This window comes from Jaculus jaculus, chromosome 5, assembly GCF_020740685.1.
Source record: "Jaculus jaculus isolate mJacJac1 chromosome 5, mJacJac1.mat.Y.cur, whole genome shotgun sequence".
Taxonomy (NCBI): Eukaryota; Metazoa; Chordata; class Mammalia; order Rodentia; family Dipodidae; genus Jaculus; species Jaculus jaculus.
In genome coordinates this window covers 168,727,220-168,743,834 of record NC_059106.1, presented here as the reverse complement: position 1 = coordinate 168,743,834, position 16,615 = coordinate 168,727,220, and the positions used below count along the sequence as shown (strand labels likewise).

General features: G+C 47.0%; 1 protein-coding gene across 5 annotated transcripts in view; it reads right to left on the bottom strand.

Moving 5' to 3' along the window:
- Window positions 1-5,226, bottom strand: part of Spast (spastin) — a 51,989-nt gene extending 46,763 nt beyond the window's left edge. For all 5 annotated transcript variants that reach the window (XM_045150123.1, XM_045150125.1, XM_045150124.1 and 2 more), the window contains exon 1: window positions 4,757-5,226. In XM_045150123.1, coding sequence (XP_045006058.1) covers window positions 4,757-5,207 — 451 coding nt within the window. In that variant the 5' untranslated portion in view covers window positions 5,208-5,226. The remainder of the gene's footprint in view (window positions 1-4,756) is intronic.
- Between the last annotated feature and the right edge of the window lie 11,389 nt (window positions 5,227-16,615).

The following is a 16,615-nucleotide window of genomic DNA, read 5'->3' as shown; positions in this document are numbered from 1 at the left end:
CCCAAGCTGGCTGGCCAGTTAGTCTGCTGCTCCGCTTCACTCTTTTGCAGTCTGACAGTTTGTTTGCCTGTCTCAAAGAAGGTGAAGCTCAGAAACCTGGAAATCATCCTCTGACCTCCGCAGGCCTACCAGGGCACATACACACGCGCACACACACACACACACACACACAGACTGTATCAGTACAGTACAGTAATGCCTTCACTGGTTTGGCAGGAATACTAATAGGACAAAAATGGATGGGCTGGAGAGATGGCTTAGCGGTTAAGCGCTTGCCTGTGAAGCCTAAGGACCCCAGTTCGAGGCTCGGTTCCCCAGATCCCACGTTAGCCAGATGCACAAGAGGGCGCACGCGTCTGGAGTTTGTTTGCAGAGGCTGGAGGCCCTGGCGCGCCCATTCTCTCTCTCTCCCTCTATCTGTCTTTCTCTCTGTGTCTGTGGCTCTCAAATAAATAATAATTTTTTTTTAAAAAATGGAGAAAACTGGTATAAAAGAGTAAGGAACCTAGGACTACAGCTTGACAGGTTAAAGGTGTTTACTTGTAAAGTCTTGTGGCACAGGTTCAATTCCCAATTGGCCAAACCAACCATGTAAACCTGACACAAAAAGTGGTGCAAGTAGGACACTAAGCAATCAAGCTGGATGCCTGGCGAGATAGCTTAATGGTTAAGGCACTTGCCTGCAAAGCCAAAGGACCGAGGTTCAATTCCCCAGGATCTACGTAAGACAGATTCACATGGCACATCTGGAGTTCATTTGCAGTGGCTGGATGCCCTAATATGCCCATTCTCTCCCTCCTTCTCTCTCTCAAATAAATAAGTAAAATATTAAAAAATAAAATCAAGCTGGAGCTGGAAGGCCCCCCCCTCAAAAGAAATGGCTGTCAAGATGATGGAAAGAGCTATGCAGCACATACATAGCCTTTGGGAGGAGAAAAGTCATCAGTGGTCTCACCTTGCAGTGGACACTGCAAGCTTTACAGCTGACTAGCCAGGTCAAATGTATCAAGTGGTACCAACGTTGGCATGTCTGTTATGCAGGAAACCAACTTTTCTCTGATTTGAATTTGAGGCCTACTCTGTTAGAGGGAATTGATGCCTGATACTGAAAATCTAGTCAAAAACATATTGCTGGGAAGGTCATAAGCTCTAGGGGAAGCTATGACTAAATCTAAATTGATATACTGCCCAAAAAATGCCCAAATCTCATTTTTGGCAAGAGAGGCTTTTATATTCTGGTGGTGATGACCACCGAGGAGACTCAAAACCCATTAAAATGCTGACAAGTGACAGTGGAGTATTCAGCACTGAGACATCCTATCACACCTTCCAGTGCTCAGGGACCATTTTGGAAGAGGTTGCAGAAAGAATGTGGGAGCCAAAGGAAAGGAAGAACTGTTTATAATACTGTCTTCTAGACACAAAGTAGCCTTGATGTTCATGACCTCACAGTGGCTGATGCTACCTACACAGGACCTGCATAGTGGGTCTGAAAAAAAAAAAAAAGATGACATCAAAATAGAAGAGACTGGGGGCTGGAGAGACAGCTTAGCGTTTAACCTAAAGACTCATGTTCAAGTCTCCAGGTCCCACGTAAGCCGGACACAATGATGCAACTGCGCAAGGTTGCACATGCACACAAGGGGGTGCACGTGTCTAAAGTTCAACTGCAATGGCTGGAGACACTGGCATTCCAATCCTCCCTCCTCTTCTCTCTCAATACTCTCACACGTCAGAGAGAGAGAGAGAAAGAGGGAGGGAGGGGGAGGGGGAGGGAGGGGGCTAGTTGGAAAGAAGTAGTTCAGGATAGAGAGATGGACTGAGGTTCAGGTGCATGCCTGCAAAGCCAAAGCATTCAGGTTCTATTCCCCAGGACCCACATAAAGCCAGATACACAATGTAGCGCATGTGTCTGGAGTTCCTTTGCAGTGGCTGGAGGCCCTAGTGCACACCCATTCTCTGTCTGTATCTCACATCTTCTCTTATAAAATAAAATATTTTTTAAAAAGTCACCATGCAGCTGGGCGTGGGGCACACGCCTTTAATCCCAGCACTCGGGAGGCAGAGGTAGGAGGATTGCTATGAGTTCAAGGCAACCCTGAGAGTACATAGTGAATTCCAGGTCAGCCTGGGCCAGAGTGAGACCCTACCTCGAAAAACCAAAAAACCAAAAACAAAACAAAAACAGAAAGTCACCATGCAGGGCTGGAGAGATGGCTTAGCAGTTAAGGCACTTGCCTGCAAAGCCATAAGATCCGGGTTTGATTCCGCAGGACCCATGTAAAGCCATAGACACAAGCTGGGGCATGTATCTGGAATTCATTTGCAATGGCTAGAAGCCCTGGCACAACCATTCTCAATCTCTCTCTCTCTCTCTCTAATAAATAAATTTTTTATAAAGTCACCATGCAAAGCACATTCATGCACAATTTTAATAAAATGAGATTTAGGAGCCGGGCGTGGTGGTTCACACCTTTAATCCCAGCACTTGGGAGGCAGATGTAGGAGGATCGCCATGAGTTTGAGGCCACCCTGAGACTACATAGTGAATTCCAGGTCAGCTTGAGCTAGAGTGTGACCCTACCTCAAAAAACAAAAACAAAACAAATTTTTAAAAAATTAGATTTAGGGGCTGAGTGATGGCTCAGCAGTGAAGGTGCTTGCCAGCAAAGCTAAAGGACCCAGGTTCAATTCCCCAGTACCCATGTAAAGCCAGATGCACAAGATGGTACAAGTGTCTGGAGTTTGTTTGCAGTAGCTGGAGGCTCTGGCATGCCAATTGTCTCAGTGTGTCTCTCTCTTATCACTTACTGCTTGAAAGTAAATAAAAAATATATTTTATACTGGGCATGATGGCACATGCCTTTAATCCCAGTACCCTAGAGGCAGAGGCAGAGGCAGAGGCAGGAGGATCACCATGGATTCAAGGACACCCTGAATGATTACTACATAGTGAATTCCAGGTCAGGCTGGGCTAGAGCAAGACCCTACCCCAGAAAAACAAAAACAACAAAAAATGTAAGAAGTAGAAAGATGGTTCAGCAGTTAAGGTGCTTGCCTGAAAAAAACACAGGTTCAGTTCCCCAGTACCCATGTAAAGCCAGAAGCACAAAGTGGCACATGCATCTAGAGTTCGCTTGCAATGGCCTAGAGGTCCTGGTGCACCCGTACTTTTTCTCTGTCTTTCTGCTTGAAAATAAAGAATAGAAAAAGTAAGTTTCTAACTTTACTTATTTTCCACAGGTTTTTTTTTTTGTTGTTGTTACTTTTTTTTTTTTTAAATTTAAGACACATATGCAGGGGTGCTGGGGAAATGAACCTCAGTAGACGGGGGTAGTCAAACTTTATAAGCAAATGCCTTCAACAGCTGAGCCATCTCTCCCGTCCCTCCACAGATTTTTGTTGTTTGGTGTTTTTTTAAAAATATTTTATTTATTTATTTGACAGAGAAAGAGGGAAAGAGAATGGGTACGCCAGGGCCTCCAGCCACTGCAAACGAACTCCAAACACTTGCGCCTCCTTGTGTATCTGGCTAACGTGGGCCCCGGAGAATGGAACCTAGGTCCTTCCGCTTTGCAGGCAAATGCCTTAACCACTAAGCCTCTAGCCCAGGCTGACCTGGAATTCACTACGTAGTCTCAGGGTGGCCTCGAACTCACCACCATACCTGGGTCCTTTCAATTTTTTTTTTTTTTTTTTGAGGTGGTGTCTCACTCTCTGTAGATCCAGGTTGACCTGGAAGTGACAGGGATCCTCCCGGCTCGCAGATATTTTAGATTAGCCTATAAGCATAAATTTGGCATATCTACTTTCATCATCTAAGCACCAGTTTATCTGTAAAATGCTGATACCAATAGTACTTCCCTGTCACAAATTTATTGTGAGGATTTAGTAACACATGCACAGCCAATAGCACAATGCCTGGCACAAGGAAAGGCTAAAAAAGACCTTAAAGATGTAGTATTTTTGCCTTTCTTGAGAGATCTCTTTGTCTTTAAGTTTCACTGCACACTAACATGCATGCTTATCTAACGCTTTCATGTAACAATTTAGAAATTTAGAGGCTGGCCTGGAATAATGGTCTAATTACAGCCAAAGCAACCAGGGGTAAGATACAACTTCTTAAAAAGTAATACTCAGTAGTCATTACAGTGTTAAAATAACTGACCAACGCCGGGCGTGGTGGCACTCGCCTTTAATCCCAGCACTCAGGAGGCAGAGGCAGGAGGATCGCCGAGAGTTCAAGGCCACCCTGAGACTACAAAGTGAATTCCAGGTCAGCCTGGGCCAGAGTGACACTCTACCTCGGGGGGGGGGGGGAGGGGGACAAAAATTCACCAAAGTTTTAAGATCAGCCAAAATCAGCGGTACACCCAGCCACTCCTTTCAAAATAAAGTCACCATCTGTTTTTTGTTTTGTTTTTTCTTTCTTTCTTTTCTTCCAGGCACTACAGTACTCCGCTTTCATTAAGCCTAACGAGGCTCAGCGTCTTCGGTATCAAGCCTTTGGGAAAGCCTGGCTCGGAGAAAAAGCCGCACACTGTCCGGCGGCGTTGGAGGACAGCCCCGGAGTGGTCAACTCGAGGCCAACTGTCACTGTCACCAGCGCGGCTGGACGTCTCCCCGAACTTGGGCGGCGTCCAAGAGCGCGGGGAAGGCAAGGCTGGCGCGCGGGGGCGGGTGTGACACGCGGGGACGCGGACTCGGGGGTGCACGGCCTGGACCCCCGCCCCCGGCCCCGGCCCGGGCCCCGTACCTTTGTCGTCCTCGTCGATGCGCAGGGCCACCGAGATGTACTCGAAGGCCTGCTTGTGGAAGGCGCGCACGCTGTCCGCCTCGCCGGCCGGCACGGGCCCCGGCGCCGAGGGCGAGGCGGGCGCCGGCGGGGGCCCGGAGCTCCTCTTGGCGGCCATGAGGGCGCGGGAGAGGCGCTGGCAGAGCCACACGAAGAGGAGCCCCAGGTGGAGGGCGGCCAGGCGCAGCAGGGCGAAGCCGAGCCGCAGCGGGGACCGCGAGCAGGGAGAGGCGGAAGAGGAGGAGGACGGGCTCCGCTTAGGCGGAGGCGGAGGCGGCGGCGACCCGGCCCGAGGGGACGGCCCCGCGGCGGGAGGGGCGGGCGCCGGCGCGGGGGGCGGAGGCCTGGCCGGCACCGGGCTGCTGGGGCCGCCGGAGCCTTTCTTCTTCCGTCGTCCGGCCGGAGAACTCATTCACAGCTCCCGCTGCCGCCGCCGCCATAACCCGCCTCCCGCGGCCCCCGTCGGACACCGGGCGACGACGGCCGCTGCGTCGGCGAGGACCGCCCGCCCGCCACGGGTCCCCCGGAGCGCTGCACCGGCACGCGCGGCTCCCCGGACCCGCCCCTTTCTCCCTGCCCGGCCCGGAGCACCACCCCTCCTCCTCCGCCTCCAGCGGTCGCTGGCTACCGCCCCTCCCTCGCCCGCTCTCGCCCTGGCTCGCTGGGTCCCTTCCCTTCAGCCGCCGGGCAGCGTCTAGCCGTGCCCGCGCACGCACGCCCGTGTACTTTCTCCGGCGCGCGCGCGCGTACGCGCACACGCACGCACGCCGCCGTCTTTTGTTGCCCTGGGCATGTTGTGCGCATGTGTGGAATCCCTTCTCATCCCCCTTCCCCCGGGAACGGCAGTTCCGCACCCGCAGTTCCGCCCCTGGGCTCTGCTGACCCCGGGGGCTCCGGAGGGGCCCGCAGTAGGCAGCTTTGGTGCCCGACCCCGTCATGAGTGTGCGTGCGACGTAACGCGAGACCCCCCCCCAAGCACAGAGTCACTTCCACGGTTCCACGTCTTTTTTTTTCCTTTTGTTTTTTATTTCGAGGGAGGGTCTCACTCTGGCTCAGGCTGACCTGCAATTCACTATGTAGTCTCAGGCTGGACTCGAACTCACGGCGACCCTCCTACCTCTGCCTCCCGAGGGCTGGGATTAAAGGCGTGCGCCACCACGCCCGACCTCCACATCTTTTTTTTTTTTTTTAACTTTTTAAAAAATGTATTTATTAGAAAAAGAGAGAGGGAGAGAATGGGCGTGCCATGGTCTCCAGCCACTGCAAACGAGCTCCAGATGCACTCGCCCCCATGTGCATCTGGCTGACGTGGGTCTTTAACCACGAAGCCATCTAAGCCCAGGTAGCACCAGCGCAAACACACACCAGGTCACGCAGACTTGGCTGGGAGCAGCCCCTCGCAGGCGCGCAGGTGTAAGGTTGTGGCCATGGACGCGGAGTTGGAGCGAGATGGTCGATCCGTGCATCCCACGGAGACTCCCCAGGTCCTGTGGGTTCCTGGCCTACTCACCGCATTATGTATGCTGTCCAACGAACTGCTCAGTCTTTTCACTCTTCTCTTCTAACTGCCAATCTTAAAAAAAGAAATTAATAATTTTTTTTTAAATCTCAAGCCAGGTGTGGTGGCGCACGCCTTTAATGCCAGCACTCGGGAGGCAGAGGCAGAAGGATGCCTGTGAGCCCGAGGCCACCCTGAGACTCCATAGTGAATTTCAGGTCAGCCTGGGCTAGAGTGAGACCCTACCTGGAAAAAGAAAAAAATCTCTTCCGTATTAAAATTCAAGCAGAGGGAGAGAGAGGAGAGACACAGGAAATAGGTGCACCATGGCATCCAGCCACTGCAAACGAACTCCAGATGTGTGAGCTACTTTGTGCATCTGACTTTATGTGGGCACTAGGGAATCTAACTTACGTTGTTAGTCTTTGCAGGCAAGTGCCTTAATCACTAAACCATATCTCCAGTCCACTTTTTACTTCAGTTAGGCACAATTGTTGCTTGTAGCCTAAACTAGCGAATGCTAATACAGAGTCCCCATTGTTAACTGTGTGAGGCTTACCCCTCATGAGAGCTACCAAGAGTCTACACATTCTGCCACAACTCTATTCCCTGCCAATATACCCTACAAATTATTGCATGTTACTGCAAAAATGACCTCGGGATTCCAAGTACTGCTTCCCCCTTTTTTGCCTCTGTTTTTATGCTATTTTCTCATTCTGAAATGTTTTCTCCCTTTCAAATCCACCAGCTGGGGCTTAAATTTAAGGCTTAATCACAAATATGTGAGGCTATGGGGAACTTTTTACATTCAAACCACTATAGTTCTCATTCACTCACTCTCTCTCCCTCTCTCTCTCTCTCTCTCTCTCTCTCTCTCTTCTGTGTGTGTGTGTGTGTGTGTGTGTGTGTGTGTGTGTGTGTTTCAAGGTAGGGTCTCATTCTAGCCCAGGCTGACCTGGAATTCACTATGTCGTCTCAGGGGGCCTCAAACTTAGGCGATCCACCTACTTCTGCCCTCCCTGAGAGCTGGGATTAAAGTTGTGCAACACCATGCCCAGCTCAATTTATTAGATTTTATATATTGGATTAGTTTACAGTAGTCCAATGGTACTTGCAGACCTGAGAATCAAGGAACCTGGCAGCTGCTCAGTCCACGTGACCAGATGCCTCAGCAGTCCCAACCCAGCACAGAAGGCCTCGAGGTTTCCTGGAGAGCTGCTGGTCTTCAATCCACCTGGCTCTTCAATTGACACTGGCCTTCAGTCCACGCCAGTCTTCAATCCCCACAGGCAGGCAGCAAACAGCTCCATAGTCATGTAGAAGGAAGGAATGATTTTTTTTTTTTTAATAGTGGTAAACCATGCCCAGCCATTATTTATTTATTTATTTTATTCTTTTGGTTTTTCGAGGTAGGGTCTCACTCTGGCCCAGGCTGATCTTGAATTCACTGTGTAGTTTCAGGGTGGCCTCAAACTCATGGCAATCCTCCTACCTCTGCCTCCCTACCTCTGCCTCCCTAGTGCTGGGGATTAAAGCATGTGCCACCACAGCCGGCATTTATTACAGAGAGTGTGTGGGGGAGCAACAAGGACTCTTGCCATTGCAGATGATTTCTAGACATATGCACCACTTGGTGCATCTGGCTTTACGTGGGTATTGGAGAACTGAACCCAAGCTATCAGGCTTTGCAATCAAACACCTTCAACCACTGAGCAATCCCCCCCAGCCCAAATTTTTTAATAAATATTAAAAATTGGGGATGCAGGATGGAGAGATTGCTTAGTGGTCAAGGTGCTTGTCTGCAAAGCCTGAGGATCCAGGTTTAATTCCCCAGTTCCCACATAAACCAGATGCACAAGGTGCCACATGCATCTGGAGTTCCTTTGCAGTGGCTGGTGGCCCTGGCACACCCATTCTCTCTCTCTCTGTCTCTATATATATGCATATATATATATATATATGTATATGTATATGTATATATACATATATGTATATATTGTACATATTTATACATACATACACACACACACACACATATATATATGTGTCAAACAAACAAATAAATAAATAAATTATAAAAAAATAGATGGAGGGTCTGGAGAGATGGCCTAGTTAAGGCATTTGCCTGCAAAGCCAAAGGATCCCAGTTCAATTCTCCAGAACCCACATAAGCCAGAGCATAAGGTGGTGCATGCATCTGGAATTCATTTGCAGTGGCTGGAGGCCCTGGTACGCCCATTCTCCCCCCCCTCCCTCTTTCTCAAATAAATAAATAAATAAATAATATTTTCAAAAAAAAGAGAGGGAGAGATGGGCTTAGCAGTTAAGGTGCTTAACTGCGAAGCTGAAGGACCCAGGTCCCACATAAGCCAGATGCACATGGTAGTGCATGTGCGTGGAGTTCATCTGCAGTGGCTAGAGGCCCTGGCCTCCCATTCTCTTTCTCTCTCTCCCTCTCTCTGTCTCTAATAATATATATACATGGAACAAATTTGTAAAAAAAAAAAAAAAAATGGGGGACAGGCATAGTGGCATATGCCTTTAATCCCAGCACAGGGGAGCAGAAAGGTAGGAGGATTGCCTTGAATTTGAGACCACCTTAAGACTACATAGTAAATTCCAGGTTAGCCTGTGCTGGAGTGCCATCCTACCTCAAAAAAAAAGAAAAGAAAGAAAGAGAAAAAGAAAAAGAAAAAGAAAAAGGAGGGGCCCTATAGAGATGATTCAGTGGCTAAGGTGCATGCCCACAAAGCTTAAGGAGTCAAGTTTGATTCCCTAGTACCCACATAATGCCAGATGTACAAGGTCTGGAGTTCATTTGTAGTGGTCCCTGGTGTGCCTCCAAAAAAAAACAATAATAATTTTAAAAGTACATTTTAGGGCTGGAGAGATAGCTCAGTGGTTAAAGGTACTTGCTCACAAAGCCTGATAATCCAGGTTCAATTCCCCGGTATACATGTAATGCCAGATGCCCAAAGTAGCTCATGTGTCTGGAGTTCATTTACAGTGGCAGAAGGCTCTGGTATGCCTGTCTCTCTCCCCATCTCCCCCTCTTTCTCTGTCTCAAATAAAAAATACACTTTAAAACTCTCAGCCTAGCTAGGTGTGGTGGTGTATGCCTTTAATCCCAGCACTCATAAGGCAGAGAGAGGAGGATTGCCGTGGAAGCTAGCCTGTGACTACATAGTGAATTCCAGGTCAGCCTGGGCTGGAATGAGACCCTACCTCAAAACACCAAAAAATAAAATAAAATTGTACTAAACCTGCAGCATAATTCTTGTGCTGTGGTGTGGTATAAAAAGGCTAAATACATTTATTTATTTTTGTCTTTTACTTGCAATGACATACCAGATTTCTGGCTCTACTGGGATCTTGTGTTTTAATATTCTCAATACACTGCTTCTGCCCCTTGGAATTAAACCTCTAGTCTCACACCCATTTTGTGAGTTTCTAGAGAAAAAATTGTACCTTGCTATTTCCCCCACATTAAAGTGTGTTTGGTCTAACCATCCTAAAGCTTCCTAGCTACTAACCCTACTTGGTGACAAGCCTCCTTGTTTATAGGTTGTAAGAGCTTTCAGGACATTTAATCTCAAATGGAATCTGGAACAGTTTCGCCGGGACAAAAAAGAAGAGCTGAGGACTGTGGCAGCTAAGCCAGGACATCCAGTTACTTTATCAGTTTAACCCATTAATTTGTTTACCAAAGTAGACACCACCAAAGGGGCTTTTTTGTTTGTTTTTTGTTAATAGTTCAGCTCTGCGTGCCTTCAGAAATACTTATTCCTCACACTGCACGTTTAGAGGTCCTAGATTACCTGAAGTAGAGACCAGTAACAGCTATAAGGACATCTTTTCAACTAAAAAAAAAAAAAAAAAAATATATATATATATATATATATATATATATAGAACTGGAGAGACGACTCAGCAATAAAGGCACTTGCCTGCAAAGCCCAAGGACCTGAGTTTGATTCCCCAGTACCCACATAAAGCCAGATGCACAAGGTAGCACATGTGTCTAGAGTTTGACGGCAGTGGCTGGAGGCCATGTCATGCCCATTCTCTGTCTCTACCCCTTTCTCTTTTTTCTGTCTCTCAAATAAATAAATAATTTTTAAAAAAATTAAAAATCAATAAAATAACATAACATACTTAGAGCTATGATGAGAGATGGCTGCTGCTTTTTTTGTTTGTTTGTTTTTGTTTTTCAAAGTAGGGTCTGCCTTTAGCCAAGGCTGACCTGGAATTCATTCATAGTAAGTCTCCTACCTCTGCTTCCTGAGTCCTGAGATAAAACACATGTGCCCCCATGCCTAGCCTGTGGTTTGTTTTTTGTGTTTTTTTTTTTTTTTTTTGAGTCAGAGAGAAAGGAGAGAGAGAGAGAATTGGTGTGCCAGGGCCTTCAGCCACCGTGATCAAACTCGACATGTGCCCCCTTGTTTGCATGTGCGACCCGGCATGCGTGCGTCATTGTGCATCTGGCTTAGTAGGACCTGGAGAGTAGCAAGCGCCTTAACTGCTAAGCCATCTTTCCAGCCTCTTTCTTGGTTTTTTGAAGTAGGGTCTCACTCTAGCCCAGGCTGAACTGGAATTCACTATGTAGTCTCAGGCTGGCCTCAAACTCAACACAATCCTCCTACCTCTGTTTATGCTGAGTGCTGAGATTAAAGGCAAGTGCCACCATGCCCGGCAGTTGTTATTTGTGGGTTTTTTTTTTGGAAGTAGGGCCTCACTAGGCCAGGCTGACCTGGAACTCACTCTGTAGTGTAGTCTCAGGGTGGCTCAAACTCATTGTGATCCTCCTACCTCTACCTCCCAAGTGCTGGGATTAAAGGCATGTGCTACCATGTGCAGTTCTGGCAGTTTTTTTTTTTTTTTTTAAGCAACTACTGTTTATTTATTTATTTAATTTTTTAGTTTTTTGAGTTAAAGTCTCATTTTATCCCAGGCTGACTTGGAATTCACTATGTAGTCTCAGGGTTGCCTTGAACTCACGACGATCCTCCTACCTCTGCCTTCTGAGTGCTGGGATTAAAGGCGTGCGCCAGCACAACCAGCCTCACTGTTTATTATTTTTCATGGTTATCATTTTTCAAGATGCCTGATTTAAAATAATTATTTATTATTTGAGAAGGAGAGAAAAGGAGAGAACATGGGTGCACCATGTCCTCCTGCCACTGCAAACAAACTCCAGACACATGCATCACTTTGTATTCTGGCTTTATGTGGTTACCCTGAAGCAAACCTGGGCCATCAGGCTTTGCAAGCAAGTGCCTTTAACCTCTGAGCCAGCTCCCCATCCCTAGAATGGCTGATTTTGCAAAAGGCCAAAATCCTAGAGAAGCCGTCATAAACGCAGGTGAGGATAAAAGGAGAATCCTAGGATTGTGTTAATCAGCAAAAACAACTATTTCCCTAAACTGAGTCTACAATGTGGCATATATTCACTTCTTCCCTGGACAAATAGACATTAACCACGGGAGCTGTGGTAGTGAGTTAGGTGCCAGGACTCAGGGCAGGACAGGGTGGTAGGGATAGACTGACTTTGTCGTCTAATGTGGTGGCTAAAACCCAAAGCTCCTGCAGTATATGTGTGAGTCCCATGCATGAGCAATGCGGCATGCTAGAGGGCAGACGTGCTTGTGGTGAAAAGAGTGATCCACGCTAGCCATGCTTTCGCTTTGGAAACGAGTAAATTTATTAGGGAGATAGCAAGCAGAAGTAAAAGCAGGAAAGGGGCTGGAAAGGCACATCTTAGTGGTTAAGGTGCTTTGCCTGCAAAGCCAAGGGATCCAGGTTCCATTCCCCAGGACCACATAAGCCAGGTGCACAAGGTGGTACATGTGTCTGGAGATGGCTTGCACACATGGAGAGGAAGGAGGACTGCCGTGTGTTCGAGGCCACCCTGAGACCATAGAGTGAATTCCAAGCCAACCTGGGCTAGGGTGAGACCCTATCTCAAAAAACCAATAAATAAATAAAGCCCGCCAACTCCCCGGGCCTTGATGCAGACCTCTATCCCCAGCTATGTCGCGGGCTGACACAGGAGGATTGCAAGTCAAAGCCTGCTTGGACCAGAGAGTATGTTCAAGGCCAATGTGAACTTAGAAAGACCCTGTGTTGCAGTCAGGCTCACATTGCTGGTAGAAATCACCTAACCAAGAGCAGCTTCTGGGAAAAAGAGGTTTATTTTGGCTTACAGGCTTGAGGGGAAGCTCCATGATGGCAGGGGAAAACGATGGCATGAGCAGAGGGTGGACATCACCCCCTGGCCAACATAAGGTGGACAATAGCAACAGGAGAGGGTGCCAATGACTGGCAAATGGGAAACTGGCTATAACACCCATAAGCCCTCCCCCAACAATCTACCACTTCCAGGAGGCTTTAATTTCCAATTGCCATCAACTGGGGAAACTAGCATCCAGAACACCTAAGTTTATGGGGGAACACCTGAATCAAACCACCACACCCTGTCTCAAAATAAAAGAAGAAAGAGGGCTGGAGAGATGTCGTAGCAGTTAAGTGCTTGCCTATGAAGCCTAAGAACCCCAGTTCGAGGTTCGATTCCCCACGACCCACCTTAGCCACATGCACAAGGGGGCACATGCGTCTGGAGTTCGTTAGCAATGGCTGGAGGCCCTGGCACACCCATATTCTCTCTCTCTTGATCTATCTGTCTATCTCTGTCTCTTTCTCTCTCTCTGTCACTCTCGAATAAATAAGTAAATGAACAAAAAAAAATCAGGTATGGGGATACCAAAAAAATTTTAAAAAAAGAAAAGAAAGAGAACTGGGGAAACAGCTCAGCCAACAGCACTTGACTAGTTTGCATAATACCTTAGGTCCAATTCCCAGCATCATGAGAGAAATAATAAATTAAAACATACAGGTTAGCCAGGCATGGTGGCGCATGCCTTTAATCCCAACATTTGGGAGGCTGGGGTAGAAGGATCACCGTGAGTTCGAGGCCACTCTGAGACTACATAGTGAGTTCCAAGTCAGCCTGGGCTAGAGTGAAACCCTACCTTGAAAATACAAAAAAAAAAAAAAAAAAGCGGGGGGATTGAAAGATGACTTAGCTGTTAAGGTGCTACCTACAAACCCAAAGGACCCAGGTTCAATTCCCCAGAACCCAAGTAAACCAGATGCACAAGGTGGTGCATACATCTGAAACCCATTTGCAGCAGCTGGAAACCCTAGTGTGCCCCTTCTCTCTTTTTTCTTTTCTTTTTTTTTTTTTTTTTGACTCTCTCTCCTTCTCTCTCTCTCATTTTAAATAAATAAATAAATAAATAAAGGACACTATGCCAACCCAGATGAAGATTAAACAATTAAAAAAAAAGGCTGGGCTTGGTGGTGCATGTCTTTAATCCCAGCACTCGGGAGGCAGAGGTAGGAGGATCGCCATGAGTTTGAGGCCACCCTGAGACTACATAGTTAATTCCAGGTCAGCCTGGACCAGAATGAGACCCTACCTCAGAAAACAAACAAACAAAAAAAGTAGGGCTGAGATTCACAAAGTGCATATGCATGTGCAGTTCATTTTTGCAGTGGGTGGAGGCCCTGGTGCACCTATTCTCTCTGTCTTTTCTTCTCTCTATCTCTCTCTACTTACAAATAAATAAATACAAACAATTTTTAAAAAGAGGGCTGGAAGCCAGGCATGATGGCGCACGCCTTTAATCCCAGCACTCCCTAGGCAGAGGTAGGAGGATCGCCATGAGTTCGAGGCCACCCTGAGACTACATAGTGAATTCCAGTCAGCCTGGGTTAGAGTGAGACCCTACCTCGAAAAAACAAGACAAACAAACAAACAAACAAACAAACAAACAAACAGACAAAAAAAGGCTGGAGAGACAGCTTAGTGGTTAAGGTGCTTGCCTGTGAAGCTTAAGGACCCAGGTTCGATTTCCTAGTACCCATGTAAACCAGAAGCACAAGGTGGCACATGCATCTGGAGTTCATTTGCAGTGGCTGGAGGCCCTGGGGTGCCCATTTTCTTTCTCTGTCTGCCTCTTTTGCTCTCAATCTGTCACTCTCAAAAAAAAAAAGAAAAAAAATTTAGCAGGGTGTGGTTGCACACACCTTTAATCCCAGCACTCAGGAGGCAGAGGTAGGAGGATTCCTGTGAGTTTGAGGACACCCTGAGAATTCAGAGTGAATTCCATGTCAGCCAGGGCTATAGTGAGACCCTACTTGGAAAAACAAAACAAAAAAAAAAACCAACAAAAAAAAAGCCAGTCACCAGCCAAAGACAACTATGAGTCACCACTGTGAGACTCTCTACATATGGCTTGTTATTTTAATGAAAGTGAGTGAGCTCATGGTTGTGAAATAGTAGGTGTGAGTACAAATTGTTACCTGACCTGCTCAACTTGATTTTTGAAACTATCATGCCAGAAGACATAGCAGAATTGGTCAGCACAGAATTAAAAAAAAAAAAAACATTTTTATTTAATTGCAAGTAGGGAAAGACAGTCAAAGAGAACAAATAGCGACAAAGAATGGGCGTGCCCGGGCCTCCTGCCACTGCAAATGCATGCTTCACCATGTGCATTTGCTTTATGAGGGACCTGGGGAATTGAACTTAGGTCCTTAGGTTTCCCAGGCAAGTACTTTAACCACTAAGCCATTTCTCCAGTCCTAGTGATGGGATTTAAAAAAAATTTTTATTAATTAGTTTTCTACTCAGTTGACTACAGTCAAGTTGGTACCATTGTTAGCCTCTTCCCTGTCCTTCCCCATCCCCCAGTGATGTGATTTTAATAGCAAAACTTTTAGAGGGAGTGGGTGTGGTGCATGTCTTTAATCCCAGCTCTTGGGAGACACAGGTAGAACTGCCATGAGTTCAAGGCCACCTGAGACTACATAGCGAATTCCAGGTCAGCCTGGGCTACAGTGAGACCTTTCTTGAAAAACAAAACAAACAAATAAACAAATTCAACTCCTAGCACCTTCCCTAACTCTTTAAAAAATACCTTTAGAAGCCGTGTGTAGTGCTGCTTGCCTTTAATCTCAGCATTTGGGAGGCAGCGGTAGGAGAACTGCTGTGAATTCAAGGCCAACCTGGGCCTACAGAGTGGATTTGAGTCAGCCTGTACTAGAGTGAGACCCTCGAAAATTTCCCCCAGAAAGAAATATTCGCATATCACGGTGTCAGGAGGCTATTCTCTTAAAAAATTATTTATTTATATATTTGAGACACAGAAAGAGGCAGAGAGAATGGGCATGCCAGGGCCTCCAGCCACTGCCAACAAGTTCCAGACACATGTGCCACCTTGTGCATCTGGCTTACATGGGTCCTGGGGAATTGAACCTGGGTCCTCAGGCTTTGCAGGCAAGTGCCTTAACCACTAAGCCATCTGTCCATCCTGCATGCCCCACTTTTTTTTTTTTTTTTTTCAGTTTTTCAAGGTAGTGTTTCACTCTGGTCCAGGCAGACCTGAGTTCAGCAATTCTTCTACCCCTGCCTCTTATGTGCTGGGATTAAAACTGTGAGCCACTGTGCCTGGCTACCATATTTTATTTATTTATTTTAGAGAGAGAAGAGAAGAGGCAGAAAGAGAGAGAAGGAGAGAAAGAGAGAGAGAGAGAGAATGCAAACAAACTCCAGATGCAGTGCCACCTTGTGCATCTGGCTTATGTGGGTACTGGATAAATCGAACCTGGGTTCTTTGGCTGTGCAAGCAAGCGCCTTAAACACTAACTGAACTGGTCCACCTTTTTTTGTTTGTTTATTTTGTTTTTGGTTTTTTCAAGGCAGGGTTTCGCTCTCTAGCTCAGTCTGACCTGAAATTCATTATGTAGTTTCAGGGTTGCTTCGAACTCACAGCAATCCACCTACTTCTGCCTCTTGAGTGTTTAGGATTAAAAGCATGAGCCACCAAACCTGACTGGATGACAGTGACCATTGGGGAGACTCAAAACTCATCAAACTGCTGAGAAGTGACAGTGGAGTGTTCAGCACTGAGACATCTCCATCACACCCTCCAAGGGTCAGGGACCATTGTGAAAGGGGTGGTGGAAAGAAGAGCTAAAAGAAGTAAAGGAATGCTTTGCAATACAGTCTGTCAGACACAAAGAGGCTGCAATATTTTTTTCCTTTGTTTTTTCGAGGTAGGGTCTCACTGTAGCCCCACCTGACCTGGAATTCACGATGTTGTCTCAGGGTAGCCCCGAAACTCATAGCAATCCTCCTACCTCTGCCTCTGGAGTGCTGGGATTAAAGGCGTGCACCACCACGCCTGGCACCATTCATGAATTCACAGTGACTGACACACCTGCACAAGACCTTCATAAGAGAAGAGGAAAAATGACGG